The sequence below is a fragment of the Notechis scutatus genome, chromosome 4 (genome assembly GCF_049901735.1).
Source record: "Notechis scutatus isolate UNSWTSFEM ecotype Mainland chromosome 4, rNotScu1.2, whole genome shotgun sequence".
NCBI lineage: Eukaryota > Metazoa > Chordata > Lepidosauria > Squamata > Elapidae > Notechis > Notechis scutatus.
The window spans coordinates 100620579-100648297 of record NC_142012.1 but is presented as its reverse complement, the minus strand read 5'-3'; the positions used below and the strand labels follow the sequence as shown (position 1 = coordinate 100648297).

The 27719-nt window shown below is 38.8% G+C and overlaps 1 protein-coding gene across 1 annotated transcript in view; it reads right to left on the bottom strand.

Annotated features, from left to right (window-relative positions):
* The window catches only part of DNTT (DNA nucleotidylexotransferase), a 227853-nt gene extending 207671 nt beyond the window's left edge, over nucleotides 1-20182 (bottom strand). The window contains exons 1-2 of the mRNA XM_026670718.2: nucleotides 19980-20182; nucleotides 3468-3643 (exon numbers count right to left, since the gene is read on the bottom strand). Of these exons, the coding sequence (XP_026526503.2) occupies nucleotides 3468-3643; nucleotides 19980-20182 (379 nt within the window). The remainder of the gene's footprint in view (nucleotides 1-3467; nucleotides 3644-19979) is intronic.
* Nucleotides 20183-27719: the final 7537 nt, after the last annotated feature.

Sequence of the window (27719 nt, the reverse complement as noted above, 5' to 3'; positions counted from 1 at the left end):
ATTCAACTTTCTAACTTAGAGGCAGTTTGGGAGAAGATTTGGGAATTACATAGCCCTACAGATTTTGATTGAGCCTGTCTGGTGTGAGAATTGTTGTCATAGAGTTAATCCTTCATCAATCAGAAATTAATTCTGAGTAGGTAGACCAACAAACAACCAGGAGAACCGAAGCTAAAACAGTACAAAAAATAAGGTTTTCAGAAAAAAGATCCTGTGAAGAGAGAGATATGAGACTAAAACAGAACTGGAGTACCCATTAAGAGCGGGTATCCATGGGCAAGAATGAAGGTGCTGGATCATAATACCGTGTTTCTCCAACAATACGCCCCATAGGAAGACCCAGCATGTTTTCTAGGCATAAAATGAAATTAAGCCCCTCCCCCCAAATTTAGGCCTAGTTTAAAACATGCAAAATTGGGGGGGAGGTGGGGGGGAACTTGCCATTAGAAGTGCCCTGCGGGCAGCTACGCCTCACCATCAGCCGCTCCTAACACCATGGTGGAGCACAAAGGGCTCCCTTACCCCTCCCTTACCCGGGTCAGCAGGCGGGTGGCATCGGCATGGATGTCTGGCAGCATTTCAGCCACTTCTCAGGCCCCTGTAGCTTCAATCCCATTGGTGCTGGCGCCTCTCTCTCCAGCACCGTCTCCAACAACAGCATCTGAGTCGCTCCCGCTTTTCCCCCGTCCCCATAACAACAGGGAAAAAAAGATGTTGAGGTACCTGGGAGCGCCGCACGCTGCATTTTGGTTTAATCCTGAGCAGTTGGGTGGGCGTGAGAAGAGCCGAGCTGCTACCCTTGGTGCTCCAGCTTTGGGCTCCACAAGTTTGCAAAAGTCCCAGTGCACAGCCCGTTCCTGCATTCCAAGCGCCCAGGCCGAGCTGCAGCTGTCCCTCTCTCGCCAGCGCCGCCTCCAATAACAGCGGCAGCAGCGGCGGGAACTGTGGAAGCATTTTAGCCGCTTCTCGGGTGGGGGAGACACCTCCATAACTTCCACGGTTCCTGCCACTGCTGCTGCTGTTATTGGAGATGGTGCTGGCAAGAGAGGGACAGCTGCAGCTCGGCCTGGGTGCTTGGAATGCAGGAACGGGCTGCGCACCAGGACTTTTGCAAACTTGCAGAGCCCGAGGCTGGAGCACCAAGGGTAGCAGCAGCAGAGACACTCGCTCGGCTCTTCTCACACCCACCCAGCCGCTTGGGATTAAACCAAAACGCAGCGCACGGCGCTCCCAGGTACCTCAAAATCTTTTTTTTCCTGTTGTTATGGGGATGGGGGAAAAGCGGGAGCGACTCAGATGCTTTTGTTGGACAAGGCGCTGGTGCGCGGGGGATTAATTCACCCCGAAAAGACATCCTAGCCATTTTTCAGGGCTCAAAAAAAATAAGGCCCCGGCCTTATTTTGTGAGGAACACGGTAATACACCAAATCTCTGGCCTCTACTTTACATTTATAGGTGCATGTAAAATAATTGAAAAAAACTGCTGGAAGAAACTCTTAGTAGTATTACTAATACTAATACTTATTGGGCACGTTAATACAAGTCACATTAGTTAATTATGGCAGATATTTTACTTTTGATTTACCTACTTTCAAACACACAGTTCATTTGTTTATTATTATTATTATTATTATTATTATTATTATTATTATTATTATTATTATTATTATTATTATTATTATTATTTTAATTTAATGAGCATATTGCCCCCAACAATCTGGGTCCTCATTTTACCCACCTCGGAAGGATGGAAGGCTGAGTCAACCTTGAGCCTGGTGGGATTCTATCTGCCAAATTGCAGTAGCAGTAGCTTGAAGTACTGCACTCTAACCACTGCGCCACCAAGGCACCTTTCATTTGTTGTTTCTAGAGTTGCAAAATTCATTTTGAAGGTGGTATCTGCCTCCATGCCAGGCAGTGTATCTAGTCACTAATTTATGCCTAAGTATTAACAAGTCTAACCATATAGCATTGTACTTTATAGTTTTACAATATTTTTAAAAATCTTTTTCTTCAAAAATCCAGTGACAATAATGGATAAAATTTTAATCCCTGCAACATTCTAAGCAATAGATCCACCTAGTGGGGGATTTTGATTCTTGCTGTAAGATTGAATACAGTAAATCCATTTTTCAGACTCATTCAAAATTCAGTCATGCGTTCATAAATTCTCTTAATCCACCTGGCCGGAGTGTAAACATACTAGGGTTAAGGTTAGGGTTAGGGTTAGGATTAGGGTAGGGTTAGGATTAGGATTAGAGTTAGGGTTAGGGTTAGGGGTTAGGGTTAGGGTTAGGGTTAGGGTTAGGGTTAGGGTTAGGGTTAGGGTTCGGGTTCGGGTTCGGGTTAGGGTTAGGGTTAGGGTTCGGGTAGTCAGCTAGTTTCTAATCCATCTAGGGGTGATGTTGTCTATCCCACATTTTTCTAGTTTACTAAGAAGCTAAGTTGTGGGCTACTTTGTCGAATGCCTTGCTGATGTCTAAGTATACTTAAAATGTCCAAATCATTTTGCTGGTCTACTAATTTAGTCACTTTGTCAAAGAATGAAATAATATTGCTTTGGCATGATCTGTTTTTAACAAACCCATGCTGGCTTCTAGGTATAACTTTATTTGGTTCCCAATGACAAACAATTACATCTGGAATTTTGTAGTACAGCTCTTGCAGCCCTAACTACTGATAACAGAAACATTACTTTTGTGATTTATTTATCTATATAATTTACATAGTCACCCACCTCACTGGCAAGTGACTCCGGGTAGCATACAACAAAATTAAAACATTATTTTGTTCTTCTCTGAGGACACTTAACACATGAGAAAAACTGTTGCAGATAATAACTCTATCTCTTAGTCATCCAATCCTATGTACAAAAATGATTAAACTAAATAAAAGTATTCAGTAAATATTTTTTGTATATATAGTGCTGCCTCTAATCTATCCAAGGTCCATTTAGTCCCACTTTCTCTTTGTCCCAAGGGCCAATCAAAAGCCTAAGAGAAATTAAGAGGCATTAAGAATATAGTCATCTTCTACTGTTTTGTATTACTAGTATTGTTCATGCGGTTTGAACATGTAGAAGATTGCTTTAATATACTACAGGTTATTACAGTTGGGCAGCAGGAAAATTAAACTGGCAAGAAGGGATATATCAAAGACAATTGTCTTGTGTGATTATTAACTTTATGTAATAATAAGTAGTAATTATTGTTAATTTTGGTCCATTTTCTATTTCTTGGAGAGGTTTTCTCCAAAAGGAAGACATTCTAAAGCCATATTTTGACAAAAATTTACTCTACATTTTCAATGGCAAGCAAATTATTGAGATTTTAACCCAATTAGAGTCAATGCAATCAGTTTAGTTCATTCTAAGCTGTCTAGCTTAACTGTCTATCAGTCTGATCCGTCTTTCAATTTCCACCTTGATGCTCTTCCCATCCCATTGCTTTCACATGGTTTCATTTGACTTACAGGAAGCTGATATTTCTCAGAATCCACTGGTCTCCCCACTTCCATGCAGGCTGTCAACCAGCTGATATCAAGAATCCTGAATCTTGAGCTGTCCTCCATTTTGTGTTTATACAGCCATCCAAGAATTTCAGAGCAGGAATTATTCTCAGCCACAATGTGAGTGACACAATCACTAGAAAAATAAAGCATAAACGATAAGCTTTCTCTTGAGCAAGCAGTAGCAATAGCACTTAGATTTATATACCTCTTCACAGTGTTTTACAGCCCTCTCTAAATGGTTTAGCACCAGCATGTTGCTGCTAACAATCTGGGTCCTCATTCTACCGACCTCAGAAGGATGGAAGACTGAGTTAACTTTGAGCTGATCAAGATCAAACTCCTGATAGTCGGCAGAATTAGCCTGCAATACTGCATTCTAACCACGGTGCCACTGCAGCTCTTAGCAAGATTTTATAACACCAAACAAGAGAATTGCCAGAGAGGAAGGGAGGGAGGGAGATGCAATCTGGTGTTATAAGAACTCAAAAAATGTTATCATATTGCAGTGATTCTCTAAAACTCAGACTTAGTATTAATTAACAGCCTCGTAAGTTAAAAGTCTGTAGAGATTCTCAGTCATCCAGGTCATGATTGTCTCAAAAGTGCTTTTTCTGGAGGCAACTGGATTTTCTTGTTTTTTCTTTGAAGACATTTTGCTTCTCATCTAAGGAGCTTCTTCAGCTCTGAAGCTTCCATTCCCCACTATCCTGTCAGAGCTGAAGAAGCTTTTTGGAAGAGAAGCAAAACATCCTCAAAGAAAAACAAGTCCATTTGCCTCCTGAAAAAACACCTTTGGGACAGCCTCATTTTTCTCAGTCATTTCATGCCTGCAGTATGGAAAAAAATTAGCGTGTTTACATCCTATAATAATGAAAAATCTGAGTATTACTCAGTTGCCTTGCGAATAAATTGTGTGCCTGGTCAGTGTCTGGAATACAGCCAAAAAAATCTCTTGGGCTAAATCTTTTAAGCACTTCATTGCTAATATTTTCCACTAAACTTCAACCCTCAAAAGTAAACCCTTTGTACATAACAATTTGTTAAACATACATGAAATAATCCCTTTGAATTATGTGCTGTATATAGCAAGCAAGCACATCTTTAAATGTAAGCATAACAGTCTGTGCTACACTGATATTTTAGTTGTGGCTTTAATGAAACTTTAATGATTGGGTGACTAGGTAACTAATTATAACTGTTCTTAAATTGCTACGCAAACAGACATCCTTATGGCAGAGTCTGGTTTGGCATGTTATGCAAAGCATTGGAAATGGGCACATCACAATGTGCGTTCTATGAGAGGGTTAGCACAATTGTTAAAAAAGGTATGCATGTGTATCTGTTAGGGATATACACCCTAGCAGAACCTGCACGGCAGTCAGGCAGGCAGGCAAATATGTGAGACAAACGTTTTTGTAGCTTACACTCAGTAAAACAGATACACAGTGCTAATTAAATAGTTTATTCCAGTAAGAGTTATAGCATAGTCAAACAGTCCATATATCATACACTAGTTCAGTCCGTCCGGGGATTATTCAGTTGCAAAGTCCAGTGTCGAAAAAGAGATCATTAAACTTACTAATATCAGTCCAGTAATATATCTCTTCGCAGTAGAGATATGAAGAAGTCAAACCTCTTTTCTTCCTTCAGCAACAGCAGAGAACAAGCAGTTATCACACCATCAATCCATCATCGTCAGCAAGCAATTCAATAAGCCAGCAAGCAATTAAGTTCTCTTGCTCCCTCTTATGGCGATTTACAGCCGTACCCAAAATTACATGCTGTGCAGTTAAAGTGACACACACTTAAATTCACTATCATAATCTATATATATTATTTTACCCAAACTATGTTAGGTAACCTATGTTATTCCTAACAGTATCTATAATCCAGAGGTGGTATTCAGCAGGTTCTGACCAGTTCTGGAGAACCGGTAGTGCAAATTTTGAGTAGTTTGGAATACCACCTCTGACTGGCCCTGGCCTTGTCTATTCTCTGCCTCCTGAGTCCCAGCTGATCGGCTGGATCTTCTTTTGTTGCCCTGCACAGGAGAACGGAGCTAAAAATCAGGTTAGTGGGGTGGGGAGGGAATGGGAATTTTACAGTAACCTTCCCCTGCCATGCCCGCCATGCCACACCCACCAAGCCAAGCCACACCCACCAAGCCATGCCCACAGAAGTAGTAAAAAATTTTGAATCCCACCACCCTTCACTTCTCTGGGGGTTCTAGCAGAAGTGTTGTTGGTTACATGAACCAAGTGCAGGCAGCTTCCAAACAACCATGCCAACTCTTCTACAAGACACCACTCCAAATACTAGAAATATGAAATGTTCCATGCTATTAACCCACAGAATGTAAGTTGATGAAATGACCCCCACAGCTCCCTTTCAGTGGCAAAGACGTAAACGGTGACTTGCCACCACAGTTAATTAGAGTGCCAGGCTTACTAAACGCTGCAAGATGCTATAGTGAAGAACAGAAATGTGAATTGGGATTGCTGTGAGTTGGATTTATTTTCTGCTGCAGGGTTAGTAGCATCTGCACAGAGCATGAAAATAGGGCAGGGGAAGTAATTAAATTTCCTCCTCCTTAAGCTCTAGTACTCTCACCCAATCTTCCCTTGGTATTCCCTTGATAAATTTAAGGCTAAATCGAAAACATTGGAAAATGTGGAAATAGATTTCCTACCCCCCAAAAAAAAATGCTATTTGGTCCAAACAATTTAATAGGAACTGTGGCAATAGCGATGCCAGGAGAAAGTTTCAGGCAGGGAAAACTCTTAGCTTCTGATGTAATGTTATCCATCAGGTAGGTTGAGGTATTCTAGGAGTTGAAGTCCACAAAGCTTAAAGTTGCCAAGTTTGGAGACCCCTGAAGTAGGTAGAGAATGTAGCATAGAGACCCAGTTGTTGAATCTATATAGTAACCATCAAGCCAAGAAGGTAGACCTTCTGTTTGTTAATAAACAATCATTCAAAACCATTTGGCCAAGAAGGCCAATGATGAAAGTTCAAGAGCAATGAAATAACATGGAAATAAATCATCAACTTCTTGCTTCCTCATCACTAATTCAAGTTTTGTTTCTTAGGCTGAGCAACTTAACTATCAGAATCCCTGAATTATTTCTTTACCTGGCATATTTTGTTTTGTTCTTCCATTTCATTATCTGATCCCTAAACATTGGTTTAGTTTAATTAACATAATAAAGGTAAAGGTTCCCCTTGCACATACATGCTAGTCGTTTCCAGCTCTAGGGGACAGTGCTCATCTCCGTAACAAAGCCGAAGAGCCAGCACTGTCCGAAGACATCTCCATGATCATGTGGCTGGCTTACTAAATGCCGAAGGCTCACGGAACGCTGTTACCTAATTAACTTTGATAAGCACAAACCTTACCAAAACTGTATGAGACTGCCAAGAATCACAGATAAGAAATATTTCATAACACAAGAGTCCTCAAATACCAACTTAAGATACTGTAATGTCCACGAGGCTGAGTTTCAAAACGTCTTTGCTTCCTGCAAAGAACATTCGCTTCACAGCTGGCTTTTATCTTCTTGAATGAGGGGCCATTACCTTGCAGCCTTATTCCCAAATTGCCCATGCTGTTGCAGCTGCTCTTTCCTGTGAGCAATCCTGTGTGCACGCGCACTTGGCACAAACTCCTCAGGAACCTCCTCATTGCTGCTGCCAGCCCCACAATCTCTGAAGGCTACTCCCTAATGGTCCTGGCCCCTCATCTGAGTCCTTGCTCTCCTCAGCCGTGTGCACCTGCTGCCGGCTAACCACAACATAATGGGAGCTCACTCTGTTACGCGGTGCTAAGGATTTGAACCACCAAACTGCCGACCTTTCTGATCTGGTTACTTATTTGCCACTGTCAGTCCCACTAAATAAACCATACAGAATAACAGAGTTGGAAGGAACTTTGGAGGTCCTCTAGTCCAACCCCTGCTCAAGCAGGAAACCTTATATCATTTCAGACAAATGGTTGTCCAAATTCTTCTAAAAACCTCCACTGTTGCAGCACCTACAACTTCTGGTGGCAAGTCATTTCACTGGTTAATTATTCTAATTCTCAGAGAATTTCTCCTTAGTTCTGGGCTGGTTCTCTCCTTGATTAGTTTCCATCCATTGCTTCTTGACCAGATCACGAAACCAATGCCACATGAAAACTAAAACAATGTTTATTGTTTATTGGCTATAATCACACAATCATGTAAAATTTTATTGTGCTGTACCTCCTCCAACCTTACATTTCAGTGAATTAGGACCGTTTCTGTCTGAGCTGTTTCCAAATGTTATTTCATTGCTCTGGACTTAAGGCAACGTTTCAGCCTCTTTTGCCTAGGTATCAGTTCCTGCATATTTCCCTCAAGCCTTGTTTTGTTTTTTGTTTTTCTTTCTGCAGGTTCCCACAGGCAATAAAGCAGCAAATTGCTGAACATCGGAAATGTGATTATCTGTTGATTTGGGGCAGGAAATGAAATAAGAGACATCAAGTCTTTGGATAGATTTAATACATTTTAAATGTAACTTCACAGCTTGCCGTGATAACAGTAAAAATAACAGAAGCAGTGACATCACAATTCCTTCCACACTTGCATCCCAATAATCAGAAGTATGAGCATGAAGTGTGTCATTTGATTGGGACAATCAAATCACAGCACATTTCATCATTTTCCCCCCTCTCGGACCAGTGGAGACCCATGACCTTAAATTGCAAAATTTAAAAACCAAGATTGACACACAACTCAAAACCACATTTCTTGAAGTCTATGGAGATTCTCAGTCAGTCAGAACACGCTTGTCCCAAAGGTGCTTTTTTCAAGAGGCAGCTGGCCTTTCTGGTTTTCCTTTGAAGATGTTTCACTTCTCATCCAAGAAGCTTCTTCAGCTCTGACTGGATGGCAGGAATATATTAATAAATCCTTCCATTCTCCATCATCCAGTCAGAGCTGAAGAAGCTTCTTGGATGAGAAGTGAAACGTCTTCAAAGAAAAACCAGAAAGTCCAGTTGCCTCTTGAAAAAAGCACCTTCAGGACACATATCTTGAAATTAATCTGCCCTTTTGCATGATATCATGACATTACCCAGGCTTGCTAGTCCTGGTCACTGAAAAAGGATGCTTAAGGGATCATCCCCCTTTCCATTTTTAAATGGAGTTTCTGGCTAAAGTTTTATGGCTCTCATGTTATTTTCTTTGTGTCTTGAGAACCCTGTACTTTATGCAACTCGCTAAACTTGAATATCTTTAGGGTATGTCAGCAAGAGCTTTGAAAGCTAATCCAGAATTCTACTTTCATATCAGTCCCAGCAGCTGTTAACAAAAATGATAGAGATTGGATTTATGTTTAACCCTTTTTCATTATTGTCTGGTCCAACATCCCACAAAGGAAAATTAGAAGAGCGTTATACTGTCGATATATATATATATATGCACATTTATATCTGTGACAATATAGTATTTTACTATGCCAATGCAGTATATTGTATTTATCCCATTTTAGACATTTTAAATCATTCTGAGCAGTCTTTTACACTGGAAAAGTGTGGCATAAGTTGTCCTGAGGAGTAGCAACTCAATACTACGGGTATCTGTTCAAAAGAAACTCTCATTAAAATCAGTGGGATTTATTCTGAGAAATGAAATTGAACCAGATGTGTAGTACTTCAGATTCAAAGTCCAAAAATGCTCTGTGATGTGCTTTTCTATGGCTCACACCGAGGTTGTGAAGGGCTCCTGGGAAAATTTAAAGAACTGCCAATTTAAAGAGCTAAAAACAGCCATGTAAGAATTCCTGTGTATTCCATATCACATTTTTGATATGGACCTGGAATGGTGTCCAGTTCTAAGAACATCTTTTCCCAAACTGGTGTCTAAATATGATGAGATTTCTGCTTGCAAATTTCTAACCAGTGCCCATCTGGTCGGCCCCAGGATGAAGAAGGCCAAAATAAAAAAAGATTTCAGCAGAGAAACATAATCCTATGCATACTTGCTCAGAAGTAAGTCCCACTGAGCTCAATTAGACTTCTTTTCAGATAGGACTGTAAGTCTGGTATCTTAATGATCAAACTGGTTATACATCATTTTTCAAATCAACCCTATGTTACCTTCCCCTTTAATTAAACTGATGTGCTCTGCTTTGTTGTCTCAAACAACAACAAAAAAATTCAGTTAGAGTTGTTTAACTTCTGCTTCCTGTGGTTTATATCCCTTTATATAAAATGTGCATATTTAATGTATTTGTACATAGTTGAAGTTCTGGGAACTCTGCCATTTCTGCACTCACAACAACAGCTCAGCCACTGTGCCCTAGTTTCTTCTGTTATTTTACAGCTGCATTGTATCCTTGGTCCCAAAAAAAGGAAGAAATGTAGAATTTCCACAGATACTGTTGATGTGTGTTGTTTTTTTTTAAAAAAAAAATAGTTTGACAGTTAAATTGTCCTGGTTGAAGTGAATTAAAAACTGTTTCCAATAAAACCAGGGACACCTTCCTGCACCTGGATTTTTAAAAAAAACCACCAAAATTATCAAGTCCTCTTTTTTCTTCTTCACATTTGCTCTGGATGAAGTTATCAATTTTGCTATCAGGGACAGGAAGAGATGGAAAGAAAAGAGGTTGGTTGTTTTTCCTTTGTCCAGCTAGGAAGCTATATCTAACGGACTTCAAAATGTTAAATAGGACTGAATGGGGGTCAAAGCCCATTTAGAGAAGTATCTAGCAAGAAAACTATGGCAATTTATACTTTCACCAAGAATAGAGTTAGGATTTAAGGCTGTCATAGATGTGCCCATTAACTCACTGGCCTACTGACTGATTTTTGACTTTCTGACACCAGCAGGTGCAAATGCCAACTGACCATTGACCAATTAATGGACCATTGACCATTTAATAACTATTTTTGAAAAAATGGAACAGACATCCTGATGGGTTCTACTGCAGGTACTTTTGTGACCATATTTTGTGACCAGACAAAAAGCAGGAAAATTGTCCCCAATAATACTTTCTGGAAATACTGTGCATTCTTGCCTGGTCATTTTGCCCAAAATAGTTAGCATAATGGGAAAGCTACTTAGGTATTAAGACATCCCACCTCCTGCTTGTAAAATCCATCTGAAAGAATGACAGGATTGAAGGCAGGTAGTTTGAGAATTCAGCTGTACGGTGCAAATCCTGAATTGGCCCAATGGCACATGTAAAAGGCACCTAAACTAATGTAATAATCACAGATTGGGAAATGGAGATACAGCCTCTATCAAGATATTTAAGCTGTGGATTCCAAAATTTTAGATACAGACTTGTTCCTCTCAACATTAAGACTTCCTTTTATTTATTTATTTTCTGCAATATTTCCACCAGAGGATGGAACACTTGTTCAAAGCAGCCACAATCTTAACTGTCTTGGAGAGGTGATTTCTTTCTAGTGCTATGGTTTGGTTGGTTCAGCTTGCTGAATTTGAGAAGCTGCTATGCCTCCATTTTCCCCACTGAAATTGAGCAGGGGTGGATTTGACAAGTACTTCATTTTCTCAGTCTTTTCAGACAATGTCCATCCAGGACGCTGGGTGATTCTCTCTCCTCCTCTTCCTCCCTCATAGTTTTGTATGGCTTGGGAGGGGTGGGAAGAGTTCTGTCGCTAGAGAAAACTTGCTTGTTTTCAGGACAGCAGAAATTAAGACTATCATGGATTGCCTTCAAACAGATATTGAGGTTTGGGAATAAAGATGGTGGCAATCTGGAAGCAACTTCAAAATTCTGAATTTTAATCCATTGTCATTTCTGCACATCTGAGTGCGTGCTCTCTCTCTCTCACACACACACACACACACACACACACACACACCTTGTTCTTCCTTACTAATATAAATTCTCTACCACTTCAGATTTCTTCCTCCTGACTCCTGGCTTTACCATCACTGATTGCTAAATATTTGAGAAGGAACTGCAGATTGGTAGGAGAAGCTGAAAAATTTTCCTATCAGGTTCAAATCTTTACCAATGTTGTTTTCAATCCTCATTGGCAGCTGGCTGGTTATTTTTGTTGATTCGTTGCCATGGCTGGTTGATTTTAAAATTGGTGTCTATTCCTGGTGAGATATGCAATGCTTCAGGGTTATTTTGAGAGGCCTTTCACTCAAATTAATAAGGGGGATGTCATAAGATCGTTTACATGATTTGAAGTCCTGGAGGAGGAAAAGTGGGCTGTCTAGATAAACATATTAAAGAAGAATGAAAGGAAATAAAAGTAACTATGAAAAAAGCAACACTACTTTTCAATTTAAAAAAATAACCATTTAAAACAACCGTCTCGCTCAATTATAAGTAGTCTTCAACTTGCAGCCACTACTGGGAGCAAAATTTCCATTATTAAGCAAAGTGGTTCTTGAGTGAATCGTACCCAATTTTATGACTTTTTTGCCACAGTTGCTAAGCAAATCACTGTGAATGTTAAGTGAATCCAGCTTCCCCCAATGACTTGGATTGTCAGAAATCACCTGGAAAGGTGCGAGTGGCGATCACATGACCCCAGGACACTGCAACCACAGTAAATGCATGCCAGTTGCCAAGCACACAACTTTTGAACACGTGACTGTGGGGATGCTGCAACAATTGTAAGTGAAATATCCAGTTGTAAGTCATTTTTTCCAGTGCCATTGTAACTTTAATGGTTGTTAAATGAATGATTCTAAGTCAAGGACTACCCTGTATAGAGACTAGCCATGCAGTATTGGAAAATTAATTACAAAATGTTATCTCATCAGCAGCGTTAAAGGCAGGCAAACATTTGGAAATGGAAGTTGCATTCCTTTACAAACAATACAGCTCCCAGGAGCCACAGGGGGAAGAATGGTGCTATGGAGACATTGCTTGAGGAGAATATGGACAGTGCTGTGGTCATTTGTCCCTCCTGAAAGGAAGGGAGATTTAATCAAGCTAAAATATGTAAAGTTTATCAGAAACATTTTTCCTTAGATCAGGTTTGGAAACTCTTATATTTTCCATGGACTGCAGTTCCTTCATTGTACCTCCAAACACTGAATGGGACAACTTGCCACAGGCAACTTACTGTGGCCATCTTACCATGGCCAATTCTCCATGGCCAACTCACCACCACCAACTTATCATGGCCAACTCTCCATGGCTAACATGCCAGAGCCAACTCACCATGGCCAACTCGTGGTGGCCACTTATCATGGCCATGTCTCCATTGCCAGCTTGCCATGACCAACTCACAATGGGACAACTCACCATGGGCAGCTTACTATGGCCAACATGCTGCAGCCAATTCACCACAGCCAACGAGCTGTGGCCATATCCCCACGGCCTCCTTGCCATGGCCAACTTACTGTGGGACAACTCGCCACAGGACAATTTATCAATCCAATTTAATCATCTGAAATAAATTTAAAATGTTTTAATTTTTGTCATTCAGATTTCATTTGCATCCTTTCTTTAGTGATTCTGTTTCACCATTTCTTTGATATCAGTGTAACTCTTGTCCTGCAGTGAGTTGTCCTGAAGCAAGTTGGCTGCGGCAAGTTTCCCATGGCAAGTTAGCCATAGGAAGTTGGTCATGATGAGTTGATTGTGGTGAGTTGGCCACAGTGCATTGTCATAGACCCCTCCAAATATATCACTAAAAAAGACTGGTTCCCTTTCTTCCTCCCCAAAACATTTCCATTGAGGTCAATTTCTCCATATAGCAGAAAACATGAGCAATTGCACCAAGACGCTTAATGACAGGTGAGATGGCAGGTGGGCCTTAGAGACCAAAGAGCCAGAGGGCTCCATATGTTCCAGACACAATGTTTATAATCTCCAGTATTGGCTCCTTAAGTAACAATACATATATTTATTCAAGATAGATTCCTCCTCAGATTTTGCATCAGTATAACTGATGTGCTTCTACATATGTAACAGATATAATGTTCATGTAATAGAAAAGGGCAGCTGACAGAAACCCTCCTCGTGTAAGATGGCCAGGAGCAAAGTTAATTTAATTGCGGCAACAACATTCAGCACTATTGCTATATTAAGAGGCCTGAGTGTTCTTTCAACACTTTGCTAATGAGATTCTCCAAATTAAGAAGGTTTATTTACAGGAACAAGATATTATGCACTGTGATATTATTTTCCTTTAACATCTGCTATTGCAGTTTTCTACATTTGGCCATTTAGGTTAGCTCAGGTTTGGGGATAGAGATCATTGCATGGATGACCATTTTAAAAAATGTAAAATTCCAATGTGAATCAGAGAGCTGGAAAACCAATTAAATATGAGCCAACAGTGTGTGGCAACATCCAAAAAAGCCAATGCAATCATAAGTTGCATTAACAGAGGGATACAATCAAGATCAAGTGAAGTATTAATACCACTCTATAAAGCCTTGGTAAGACCACACCTAGAATACAACATCCAGTTTTGGACACCACACTATAAAAAAGATGTTGAGACTCTAGAAAAAGTACAGAGAAGAGCAACCAGGGTGATTAGGGGACTGGAGACTAAAACATACAAAGAATGGTTACAGGAACTGGGCAGAGAAGAGAAGGACTAGGGGAGACATGATAGCAGTGTTCCAGTATTTGATACACACTATATTCTTTTTTTAAAAAAAGATTGTAAATATATGTAATTATAAACCCCCCATTCCATTCCAGTTCAGTTCTATCATTAATAATCATTAAAATCTTAACATCTTTAACACTTCTTTTCAATTAAATATCATACTTCATACTTCCTTAAAAACACATATAATCTCCATAATTAATTTTCCCTTATTTCTCTTCACATATGTTTTATAAATCATTAAATATACCTTTTGTTACACTTATTCATTGACAAGCATTCCACTGAATTACGATAGCTATTTTATCAGACATTTTAATCATACATTGTTTCATATTTTCTAAAATTATTTCTGTTTCTAATATAACCATACTATCTTATGTACCTTTGCAGAATCCCTTTTCCATTAAATTTTCATCCATTATCTCTAAATAGGCCCTGTTTCTCTATATTTTGTTTCTGTCCTTTATGATTTCTTTTCCTTTCTTTCTTCCCTCTCATCTTCTCCCTCCCCTTTTTACCCCCTTGTCTCTCTAGTTCTAATTCTCTCTTCTGCATTTCCCTCTTCTGTTGCTTTCTGATTTTATACTCTTTTTTTTAGTTGTTTTTCCCAATCTTAAACTTTCCATTCTCTTTCCCCCCTTTCCTTTTTTTCCCCCATCTGAGATTACTTTTTCATTAAAGATGGCTTCTTCTTTGTCGCAATCTTCTTGTTCTGCAATCATTTCTTGTTGTTTCTCATAATTCCAAATCTCCATTTCTAAAAACTGAAATACGAAGCCAAAAGAACCTCTCCCTTCTTGTGCATCTTCTTTGTACTTTTTAAGTTCCATTTTCAGTTCTTCTAAAAGTGGAGCCATTTTAAACAGTTTTAAACAACCACCCGATTGATTTTAGTCATTCAAAACAATAACCAAGAATCCAGAAATCACCAAGTAATCCAGATAGTCCTGAGTTATATCTTCTTATTTCTTTTTCGACTTTCTCTTCCTGGGGTTTTTGTTGCGATATTTCAATTAGAATGTATGCTTTGGAAGTCTTGTTGAGATTTTGCTGTAAATTCTTTTTTAATTCCAGGCAGTCTCCTCCCTTCCAGATCCTGCCCTTTTATTCCTTTTCTCTCCTTTCCTGTTTTCAAAAGCTTTTAATTATCCAGAAATCTTTATTATCCCCTTGACTTTTTATTTTCAGCATTAAATGCCTATTGATGTCAAAGTGGATTTTTTTCCAATTTCTTACTTAAGTCTCTTAGCTGTCAGTATAGGAAAAGGAGGAAAAAAAACCCAAATCTTTTCCCTTTTCTCTCTCCTTCGCAGCTTAAAAATCTTCTTAGGGAACAATGTTATTGTTTTTTTAATAGTTTCAATTCCAGGGTACCTAAACTTTCTCCTCTTATCTTCCTCCTGCACATTCTTTTCCGGTCGAGTTCTTCTTTGTGGTGGCCATTTCTGACCACCGCTGCAACTGCCTTTGGGAAAGGGAGTAATGGCCAGCTGGGGAGGAGAGATGTGGCTCTCCTCAACCCTGCAGGCAGTCTCCCCCCTCTTCACCACCTCTACGGGGTAGCTTAGCCCCGAAACCAGCCGGCTCAGGGCGCTCCAGCGGCGAGCAACCTTATGTTACACTTCTGATCTAGATATTATGCCATCACTTTGGAAAGAATCCTTCTTTCAAAAACGTATCAAAAATATCTCAGAAACCACCAACCAACTATTATAATCAGATGGAATCGGCACAGCACCCAAGCCAACTAAAGCCCTTCAAAACATCCTAAATAAACCCAAAGATTCAGCAGCCACAGAAGAAGGAAAAAAACAGGAGGCATCCACAATGTACAGTATAATGACTGCAACAATGACTGCATAGGACAAATAGGCAGAATGCATCCATGAACATCAATTAGCAACCAGAAGAAATGATGAAATCTGTTTAATTTCACTACATATGGACAGACTAAACCAGACTTAACAACTGGGAAACTGTGACCATCCTAGATCAAGCCAAGTCCAAAAATGCTAAATAATTTCGAGAAACTTGGCACTCTTGACAAATTAGCCATCAACAGACACATAAATGATATCTACATACTGTGCAAAACAAACCAACCAAAAAGGAAACAAAAAGACCCAACTATCTCCCCACCTGCAATCAATACCCAGATGAACATAGATTAACTCCAAGATTAATATTAGACCAGCAATCAAGAAGTGAACAATATCCCAATTAAGGAACTGCCAAACAAGCTAACAGTAAACAGTCCAATCAAAGAACCTCCAAAACTACTCCCACTAACACTGATAGGACAAGCTACTAGAATATTAATTGAGAGCTGCACTCCTACTAGCACTGATGATGTTACCTAGTTTGGGTAATTAAACACATGCAAGAAACATGCTCATTAAGGACCCTCAAGAATCCTTCTGTTGGCTACATAGATTCTTTCAAAGTAGGTAGCAGTTTCTGAATATTCGATTTACAACAGTGACACCTAAATATATACATGACTCATTGCAGAGGACCCTCAAGAATCCTTGCTGTTGAAGTCTGAAGGTGCAGACTTTCATTTGAAAAAATAGCATCTACATAGTATAGTAGAACCTCTGGTCACTAATGCTTCTGACCATGACCAAATCGGGTCCCAACCCAAAAATTCACAAAATATTTGAATCTGGTCACAAACACATACTCGGGTGGTGATCAAACATGACTCCTGACCCAGAAATTCCTGAAGATGAAACAATAGAAGAAAAAGAAATCACCAAAGTTATGGAACAAATTATGGTCGTGACCAGAGATTCTACTGTATATGATAACCACTTTCACATATTACTCCTGAGTACTTTTCTTCAAGCTGTTACCTTCTGATGAGAGGGAATATACTTTCAAGAATTTTAAACCAACATCTCACAATTTTGGAAGTTATTGTCCCAGAACTCTGGAGAGCTTCAAGCTGGAGAAAGTTGTTTCAAAAACAATAATAATTAGAAAAGTTTCAAAACCATGGTTTCAAATGAAAAGAAAATAAGTTTTGACAACACAGTTCTAGGCTGCATAAACAGAGAGATAGAATTAAGATCACATGAAGTTATCATAATACCACTTTATAATGCCTTGGTAAGGCCACACCTGGAATACCACATCCAGTTTTTGTCGCCACGATGTAAAAAAAGATGTTGAGACTCTAGAAAGAGTGCAAAGAAGAGCAACAAAGATGATTAGGGGACTGGGAGCTAAAACGTATGAAGAACGGTTGTTGGAACTGGATATATCTAGTTTGATGAAAAGAAGGACTAGAGGAGGCATGATAGCAATGTTCCAGTATCTCAGGGGTTGCCACAAAGAAGAGGGAGTCAAGCTATTCTCCAAAGCATTTGAGGGCAGGACAAGAAGCAATGGGTGGAAACTAATCAAGGAGAGAAGCAACTCAGAACTAAAGATAAATTTCCTGACAGTCAGAACAATTAATTAGGGGGATAACTTGCCTCAAGAAGTTGCTCCAACACTGGAAGTTTTTAAGAAGAGATTGGAGAACCATTCGTCTGAAATGGTATAGGGTTTCCTGCCTAAGCAAGGGGTTAGACTATAAGACCTCCAAGGTCTCTCCCAACTCTGTTATTCTATTCTATTCTATTCTATTCTATTCTATTCTATTCTATTCTATTCTATTCTATTCTATTCTATTCTATTCTATTCTATTCTAATTCTAATTCTAATTCTAATTCTAATTCTAATTCTATCTTATCCTATCCTATCCTATCCTATCCTATCCTATCCTATCCTATCCTATCCTATCCTAATTCTAATTCTAATTCTAATTCTAATTCTATTCTATTCTATTCTATTCTATTCTATTCTATTCTATTCTATTCTATTCTATTCTATTCTATTTCTATTCTTCTCTACTCTACTCTACTCTACTCCACTCCACTCCACTCTACTCTATTCCACTCCTGATTTCGTGGTCAGATCAACCTAATGGGACTGATCGTACTAACCAGGAGTTGCACTTGAGTTGAGAGATTCTTCATCTAAATTGGTGCATCAGATCTCTGCAGGATTAATATATTTCTTATCCATTGAATGAGCCTTCTCCTGCCTTCTCCAATATTGTCCCAAAATGTCAAACTTGCCCTCTCTTATAACATAACCACACACCTAGCCACACTCTTCCGCTCTCCCGTGTTAAGAAAAGGAGGGGGGAGAGAAAGCCCACTCTTGTCTTTGGAAACTGGACTAGACTGCAGCTCCATTGGTGAGAAAGTACCCTGATTCCTTCAGAGTAGGATCCCCAATCAGATTTTTCCCTCCTAAACAATTTCTATTAAAAATCTGCAATTATTAATTGCCTGCTGGAGTGGTACCATAACATATCTAGCTCCTTCACATGCCTTCTCTATTGAAATAATAAGGATGGTTCACTTGTAGAGAACCTTCTTATTTACTATAGAACACCCACATTATTTGAAATAGGGCACTGAAATCGGAGCGCTGCAAAATGCACGGAAATATCATTCTGTACAAGACTAAAATCTCATTCCATAATTGCCACATAGTAAAATATGCTTCAACTTAACCCTATATGCAGAATTAATTAGTTAACAAAGAGGACCTCACAGGTAGTCCTTGACTTACAACAATTCATTTAGGGATCAAAGCTACAACAGCACTGATAAAAGGGACTTATGACCATTTTTCACACTTAGGACCGTTGCAACATCCCCATGGTCACGTGATCAAAATTCAACCACTTGGTAACTGACTCATATTTATGACGGTTGCAGTGTTCCGGGGTCATGAGATCACCTTTGCCCAGGGAAAGCCAGAGTCATTTAACAAAGTGATTCATTTAACAACTCTGTCAAGAAAAGTTGTAAAATGGGACAAAACTCACTTGACAAATGTCTCACTTAGCAACAAAGCTTTCAAGCTCAATTGTGGTCGTAAGTCAAGGAATATCTTTACTGCTAAATGCAATTGCATTTTAATAACTATTGTTGTAGCGCTAAATGAAGCTAAGCATAAATGTTGCTCAACAAGCTACTTACTCTAAAGATACATTAATATTTCATATTAAAGCTTGATGCTTTGTTATTTTTCTAGCACTTTTTCAAATGTGGGAAATGTATAGAATTACTAAAAGATCTTCAGAAAATGCCTATATATGCTTTTTGGTACTATATACACTCAAAAGGCACACACTTTTAGGAGCTAAGGGCAACACTTGAGTCCCAAATCATGTTGGGGAAAGCACACACCAAAAAATGAACTTGGCATGACATTTAGAATAGAATAGAATAACAGAGTTGGAAGGGACCTTGGAGGTCTTCTAGTCCAACCCCCTGCCTAGGCAGGAAACCCTACACCACTTCAGACAAATAGTTATCCAACATCTTTTTAAAATCTTCCAGTACTGGAGCATTTGGTTAATTTCCACCCATTGCTTCTTGTCCTGCCCTCAGGTGCTTTGGAGAATACTTTAATAGACACTAATAGAATTAAATGAGTTTCAGATCATATGATTAATGTTTAACATTTTTCCATCCTATCACATTAAATATTATTAGACTGAGTCATGTTCTGGAGATGCTCTGGGGCAAGGGTCTTCAAACTTGGCAAGTTTATGACTTGTGGACTTCAACTCCCAGAATTCCTGAGCTAACATGACTGGAGGAGGAATTCTGGGAGTTGAAATCCACAAATCTTAAAGCTGTCAAGTTTGCCCCTGCTCTGGGGCATCTCTTAAAGTTTCCAAGAGGTATCTGTGCTTTTAGTGCTCAGACTGTTCAAACCTGTTAGACACACTTATCTACACTAATATGCATAGACTTGCACTAAACCCTTTTTCAACCCAACTCTCCGTACAAAAAGCTTTACATCGTTTTCATACCTGAATTCATTTTCTACTTGGAAGCCTTTTCTTCTTGCAAGATCCATCAGGAAGGCTCTCCTGGTCACTCCCATTTTCCTCTCCACAATGAAAATGATGATGTCCCTAAACTCTATTTTGTAGCTGCTCAGAGGAATGGCAATTTGCATTCTTTTCTGCCTTTTCCTCATGGGACTGAAGCTGGTAGTTTTGATCTTATTCATGACACACCATCTACTTTCCTTTGTTTGCTGAAACTTAGACTTCACTCAGGAAAAAATAAGTCTTGCAGTCAATCGGTCTGGCCAACCAGCAGCCTGCTTTTGAAGTTACCATCCAGTGATGTCACTTGCTCTCTTTTCCCTTAAAAGTCACCCAAAGAAAGTTTTGTACTGTAAATCTATTTATCGCTTTTCAGAGCACTCCTGAATCAGACAACTATGAATACTTCCTTAGAAAATCAGAAAAGACAGAATTACTGTCTTTTTGTCTGTCCTATTCGAAAGAATAGTTAAATAACTTCCCTAAAACTTATTTGCAGATGATTTTTTTTTAAACAATAGCCCAATTTATCTAAGGAACTACAGCAGGTGAATGCCTTATATAAACAAATAGCTTCAGTGTGGGATAATAAACCAAGCTATACAGAGGTTAAATTAGCTAACTAGTCAAAATATTGTCCTTATTTTGAAATGCTAAGTACTGAGCAGACTATCAAAGACAGCTTCTTAGTACAATGTCAGTGGGTAGGAACTAAAGTCCTGAACACAAAAATCTACATGGATTTATAATATTCCTGTTCAAATGCTTGCCCATACAAGATCACATATAAAATTCCTTACTTCTCTACTGTGACCTTAATTTAACATGGAAATCTAAAAATGCATGAGTGTGTGTATATGTATACATACACACACATATACACATACTATAAATGCATATATGCCTATATACCATCCTACACACACACACACACACACACAGTTTCTTAGTGAAAATGTTTTATCAGTGATAGACCTTGCTCACCTAAACTCAGGAAGAAATCTTTTCCAAGGGGAATATCAAAAACTGGGTGAAATATATGGTCCTCTACCAACTGAGGTAATTCTCCTGATCTAATTAGATTAATGCAAAGTTTTGCAAACTTTCCCTTCATCAGATATCATTACATGATGTAATATAATTGGTCAGAGTCAAAACAACTGGCCACGTTTTTCCAAGACTAGCCAATTTTTAGAAAGTACCTATTTAAAGTTGTGATTTACTACAAGATTATTCAGAAGATGTTGACAATCTCCAGAGATTTCAGCCATTTAATCTACACAAGAGAGGTAATAATTTCACAAAATTTGAAGCATCTGGGGTTGCTAGAATATGCATCACCTCAGAAGCATGAATCCAAAAGACTGCCTAGAAAGTGAAAAGCTGTCCTGTGAATTTTTGACAAAGTTATACAATTCCCTTTCTATTCTTCAATTTAAAATCTGGGAGAAATTTCGAGGATTTTCAATTGTGATGCTTATATATCTGTGGTAATCCCTTTCTATGAGAGCCAGATGGATGTTCTGGTTAAGGCATCAGGCTAGAAGGTGGAACACCATGAATTATAGGCCAAAAGCCACCTTGGGCCAGTCACTCTCTCTCAGCCCTAGGAAGGAACCATTGGCAAACCACCTACAAAATCTTGCCCAAAAAAATTGCACAGTGTCTTGAAGACACTAAAAAAGAAAAGAAAAAGAAAATCCTTTCTTCATTCTTTGTATCATGGCTTCTAGTTGCCAATTAATTCAGAAATAACGATAGAAAGCTCAACAATCTGAAACAATTGCAGTGTCAGTTCTGCCTCAGCTTGAACCTCTAAGTAAGAAAGATCCTTAACTCCATTTGTTGAGAAAGGTATAGTTTACGAGACATCAAGTGAGTTACAGTAATGCAAAGCCAGAATTGACAATTGTGTGCCAAAACCCCCAAGTCTAACTTTCCCTTTCTTTAGGTACTTCCCATGCTGGCCCCCTCCTGTCCAATCAAATTCAAAGCCAGCCAGGGGTGAGATTTGGCGGTTGTCCAAACCAGCCATAACATTAGCTACGAACCCGTAGCAGCCCACCCCTGCATGTAGTTCTTGATTTTCAATCATTTATTTAGCAATTATTTGAAATTACAATGGCACTGAAAAGTGTCTTATGACCAGTTTTCACACTTATGACCACTGCAGCATCCCCCAGGGTCATGTGATTAAGTTCAGGTGGCGTAGCAACTGTCTCATCTTTATGACAGCTGCAGTGTCCCAATGGAGGAAGCCAGATTCATTTAATAACTGCAATGATTCACTTAACAACTGGGGCACAAAATGTGGGGAAGTGGGACACAACTCACTTAACAACAGTCTTACTTAACAAGGGACATTTTGGGCTCAATTGTAATCATAAGTTGAGGGCTCCCTGTATTGAAAATGATCTTATGTTTAAGTAAGATGTATTAGAAAGTTTTGATTAATGAAAAAGTATTTTTAAAAAGTTTAGTATTTTGAAGGAAAAAAAAGGGTTAAAAAGAGGGGGGGTTTTCAATAAGGTCAAAGAAATTGAAAGAATACAATGAATCCTGTAAATAAAAATGGTGACAGTTCACAAAGATTATTAGGTGCAAATAGAAATACATACTATTTCCATAGCAAGAAAGATAAAGCAGGAATAGTTTAAATTGATTATTTTATTCCAAGAGGAAAATATGTTATCATTTGAATATCACTTCTGGATCTTGTGCTTGTGATGGGAAAAAAAATGAAACTTTGAGTTTGGTTTTGTTGATAGAAAGATGTGTTGTTATAGAAATGGCTAGTAACATATTGATGTGTAAAAGCAAAAAGTTGACATTGGAGTGTTTTTATCTTGTTTTGTGCTAAGAAGAACCGGAAGTCAGTGCCTTCTCTCTCTCTCCCCTTGCATCTCACATTCCCTTTTCCCCACTCCCTTTTTATCCCTTAATTTCCTATTTTTTCCTCCTCTTCTTTGTATTTTATATAATAAAAGTAGTTGAACTGCAAAATAGTACCTCTTCACTGACACTTATAAAGAGCGCAGAACCAGTCAGACACTGGCTGGCAAGATTCCAGCTTCAAGTAGCGCTTCAGGGATTCCTGTTATCTGAGTCATAGCACCATGTGCAATATCTCATTCTTCATTACCCATGATTAGAGATATAAAACCACACTGGCCACAGAACTGTTTGCAGTAAAATGTATGTCATAGACTTCCTTCAGACCTTCCTCAGTGGATTTCCTTGAAAAACAGTTATGTATATAGTAAAGTAATATAATTAAATAAATATTGTATTACAATTGTAATGATAACATAACAAAAAGTAAGGATTTAAGAAATAAGTTATAGATTTACTTGTAACAAATGACTTTAATTGATACTAATAGAAATCTACACTACTATGAAAACGTTGCAAAAATGTGAGACCATGTTTCTCTTTTTTTTAAATATATTCTTTTTTTTTAAATTTTCAATAAACATTATTAAGAAGAAAAGAAAAAGAAAACCAGTGTGCAGCAGTACCAAAATGAGGGAGATTAAAGCTTTGTTTTAAAAGATGGTCTCTGTGCTATGGGGAGCTGTAAGCCTTCTATGACAGTTTAGGGATCTGGATAACAATTATTAAGAAACCATTTTGGTTTAATTGTGTCTACTGAGGCTCCATATCATAAAGAGTAAGGCACCATTTATCCTAGATTAGACTATGGTCTAACTGTCCATTGTGTGGATTAACAATCTTCTACCCTCCACTTATTTTAGTCTGTAGCTCCCACAGTCCTCTGTTATTAGTCATGTTGTCTGGATCTGTTAAAGATCAGCTGTCCAAATTTGCAGGTAGTCCTCAACGTTTGACCATCATTGAGCCCAAAATTTCTGTGGTTAAGCGAGACATTTGTTAAGTGAGTTTTGTCCCATTTTATGAGCTTTCTTACCACTGTTGTTAAGTAAATCACTGCAGTTGTTCAGTTAGTAACATGGTTGTTAAATGACTCTGGCTTTTCCCCATTGACTTTGCTTGTCAGAAAGTCACAAGGGCCCAGCAGAGATTAGACTACCTGAGACTTCTCAGAAAACAACAACTGAATGGAAAACTGCTGGTGACCTTCTACCGCTGCACCATAGAGAGTAGAGTAGTGCACCTCTGTATGGTTTGCCAATTGCACAGTGGCAGATAGGAAAGCATTCCAGAGGGTTAATGTCATTGCCCAGAAGATCATTGGTTGCCCTCGCCCCTCTTTGGAAGAGCTTTATAGCTCCCGCTGCCTTAAGGAAGTTCAAAACATTCTCAAAGATCCATCTCATCCTGGGAACCCTTTTTTTTTTAACTATTACCAAATGGTAGATGGTTCCAGATAATAAAAAACAAGGACAATTAGGCTGAAAAACAGCTTCTATCCCAGGGCAGTAACTCTGTTGAATTCTACTGTATAGTGCAATATTAATGCAATATCAGAGGTTTTCAATTCAATGTATAGAATGTGAAGGATGTGTATTTTCATAGTCATAATGTACACTGAAGATGGTATTTAATTTTGTTGTACGAGGTGCTATGACAATTAAACTAAACTAAACTAAAAGTGATCACATGACCCTAGGACACTGCAAGTGTCATAAATATGATCTAGTTTTGATCATATGACCACAGGGATGCTGCAACAGTTGTAAGAGTTAAAAACAATCATAAGTCATTTTTTTCAGTACCATTGTAACTTTAAATGGTCACTAAACAAACAGTTGTGAGTTGAGGACTACCTGTATCTGGAAATTCAGCAGATTGCCTATCTCTAGTGAATTATAAGGAATACAGACTTTTTTTTCCCATGGTTGAACATGGTGTGGGAAGAAATACCCATTTGGTTCAGTTCCAAGCTGGGAGAAAGACACTGGAAACATGGAGGCTGCTTGGAGAGATTGTTTAATGATGAAGCAGGACCACCAGCAGTCCTGGCCTCTGGGCAGCTCACCATATGGGGTTGAGAGTACGGGGTTTTTATACCTTCTCTTGGGTTTTGCACTAGAGCTTCTTCTTCCTGTGCAAGAACATGTATTCTATTGACTGTTGTAGGGGTTATGAAGGGGTCATAGCTGGCTCTATAGGTTGTCTTAGCTCCCCGATTTGTTGAGGTTTGCAGGGGGTGAAGCAATGAAGGGGCATTGGGCAATTCCTATTGTGGATGAGGGCTAATCCTACTTTTGTTCAGACCTTGCTACAGGGAGTTTTTGCCTATGAATAGATACTCGGCTTCTTTCAATAGCTCTTTATCTTTTAAGTGCTGACATCTGCCAAGGTCTATTAAGAAATGTGGGGGCTGCTTTCTCCCTCTAAAAAAACATGTTTCTCAATTTCTCATCCAGGGAAATATAATATTCTGCCTTTTTTAATATTTCTCAAAATATTTCATTTTTCTAGGAGGGGTGGATGCTAATTTTCTACAATGGTCTTTCTCTTAATATGCAACCTGATAATTTTAACAGCCCCTGCTAGACATTGGCTCTTGATCCTTTTCAAGGAACAATCTGTGTTCTGAGGTTGAATTCTCCTCTCCTCACATGAATGAGTTTAGGATGCAGCGCACCAGTTCCTTTTGCCTGTGATCCAACAAAACTCTCGCAGTGACTTTGATACACTTTAGAATCATAAAGGATTCTTTGTGGCAGCATTATTATTTTAGCAGTGTCATATCAAGAGGTTCATCTAGAAATGGGAAGGAGATGAAACAGCATTGATAAAAACGCCACTAATTCCTAAATAGCTCAAGAGGCTATGAAAAACCCAGGAGCTCATGTGGGGTTTGGCATCTACTGACCTCAGCTGTTAGATCCATGTGTCGATTTGTTTATTTCTCTTTATTTTAGCATCCAAGTTATACAACGTTTAATCTGCATGAACTAAAATGAAGATACAGCTCTAAGTACCTAGTTTCTTTTTTTTCTCTGAGATTCTTTTTTAAAAATTCGCTTTTTGCTATTTCTCTGCACATCTTCACTGTCATTTCAGCAGCCCTTCTGTTATTTGTTCCTCCTATGAGACATGCTAGTGGCTTGAGAACTATTTGTAGGGTTATTTATTTATTTATTCGTTCATTTATTTGCTATCAGCACTCCAACTGTCGCTAACGGCAGTTAGGGAAAAGTTTAGAATATGTTTGAAAGTATCTTGCCACCACCAGTTCTTTGAAGGGTGTTGTTGTTTTTTTAACAAGATCTCACAGTGGGGCAGATTGAGAATGAAAATAGAGCTCATGAGCCATTTTACCTCTAAAAAAAACCAAAAGGGCAAAAAATAGCACAGAGTCGGATATCTGCAAAGGTATAGCACCTAGCTGGAAAGACTGGCAGATAAGAAGATACATTCTAAAGTTGCTTTCTAAGTTTCTGTTTCTTTTGTTTTCTTTGTGTTAATTTCCTATCACTTCAGGCATCTGTTCTGATTACCGCCAGGGAATCATTCTGCATTCATTACAGCTTGCAACTTCTGTTCATAATCCAACTCGGTCTGAGTAAAGTGTTAATTAGTTGTACTTGCTGTCACTGTTAAGTTGGCAACCCCAGGCTTCTACAAAATATGGCTGTTGTATCAGACTCTGAGGGTATGGATTATACTTGATACCCACAAAGGTTCTGCTTGACTTATAGAGGTAGCTGGCCTTGAGCTGCATCAGCAGTGCCTTTGAAAAGCTCAAACCATATCTATCTATTTCTGGAGACCATGTCTCACAGCATTTTCTAGTATAAATGATGATAAAGTGTGCACTGAGGTTTAATTCAAGCACTATGCCATTAAAGAAACAGTGTGATGCTCTCCTACTTTAAAATGATGATGACCTCTGAAGTGAGCTAGCAGTAGAGCTGGATAATTGTGCCAGTGAAATTCAACAATTTTGGATTAAAGCAGGAGCATGCAACTTTTTTTTTCTTTTTTTTGAGATGAAGGAGTGGGATTGAGGCTGTTTTGGGCTTTTGAATGGCCTCACAGAAGGGGTATAAAATTAAAAATAGTGAGCCAAGCTTGGACAACAATTAAACTTAGATTTATTTTGCTTCCACTACACTTTGCAGAATTAAATAAAAATGGTATGATTACTCGCCAGCCATCTGTGTAATCATTTCCCCCATTTTAATACATTAAAAATTATAATTTGTTAACAGAGTCTGGAGGTCTCTGGAACTCAAGTTTTCAAAGGCTTCTTTCAAAAATAATAGGTTCCAAAAATAGTTCTCCTTTTTGAACATCTCAAGGCTCAGATAAACAGACAGTTTGTAAATTAATAACTTGGAACTGAAAACAATCCATCCATTAATCAATGGATGAGTTGGAGATGGTAGATGTAAGTCAGTTCCTGTTAAAATTCCTTAGGTCCTTCTCTTCTTTTTTTCTGTTTTATGATCTTTCAAAGAAAAAATACCCATCAATTAGAGAGCCATAGAAAATGAGTTCCTACTTCAATTTTCATTCTACAAAAATGGATAACAAGGATAGGCAATCTTTCAGTGGACATGATAGTGGTATAAAGTGACTGGGAAAATATGAAAAAATGTTACTGTGCTGTATTAGCATACTCCAAACCCTCGCAACTGATTGGTCCGGATGGACAGCGACCTGATTGGTCGAAGCCCCGGCCGTGATTGGAACGCTAAGAATCTACCGCGATTGGCTGTGCCGATCGCGGGAGATTCAAAGCGCTGCCATTGGCCGCCGAGCCGTGGGCCAGCCCTATTTGAA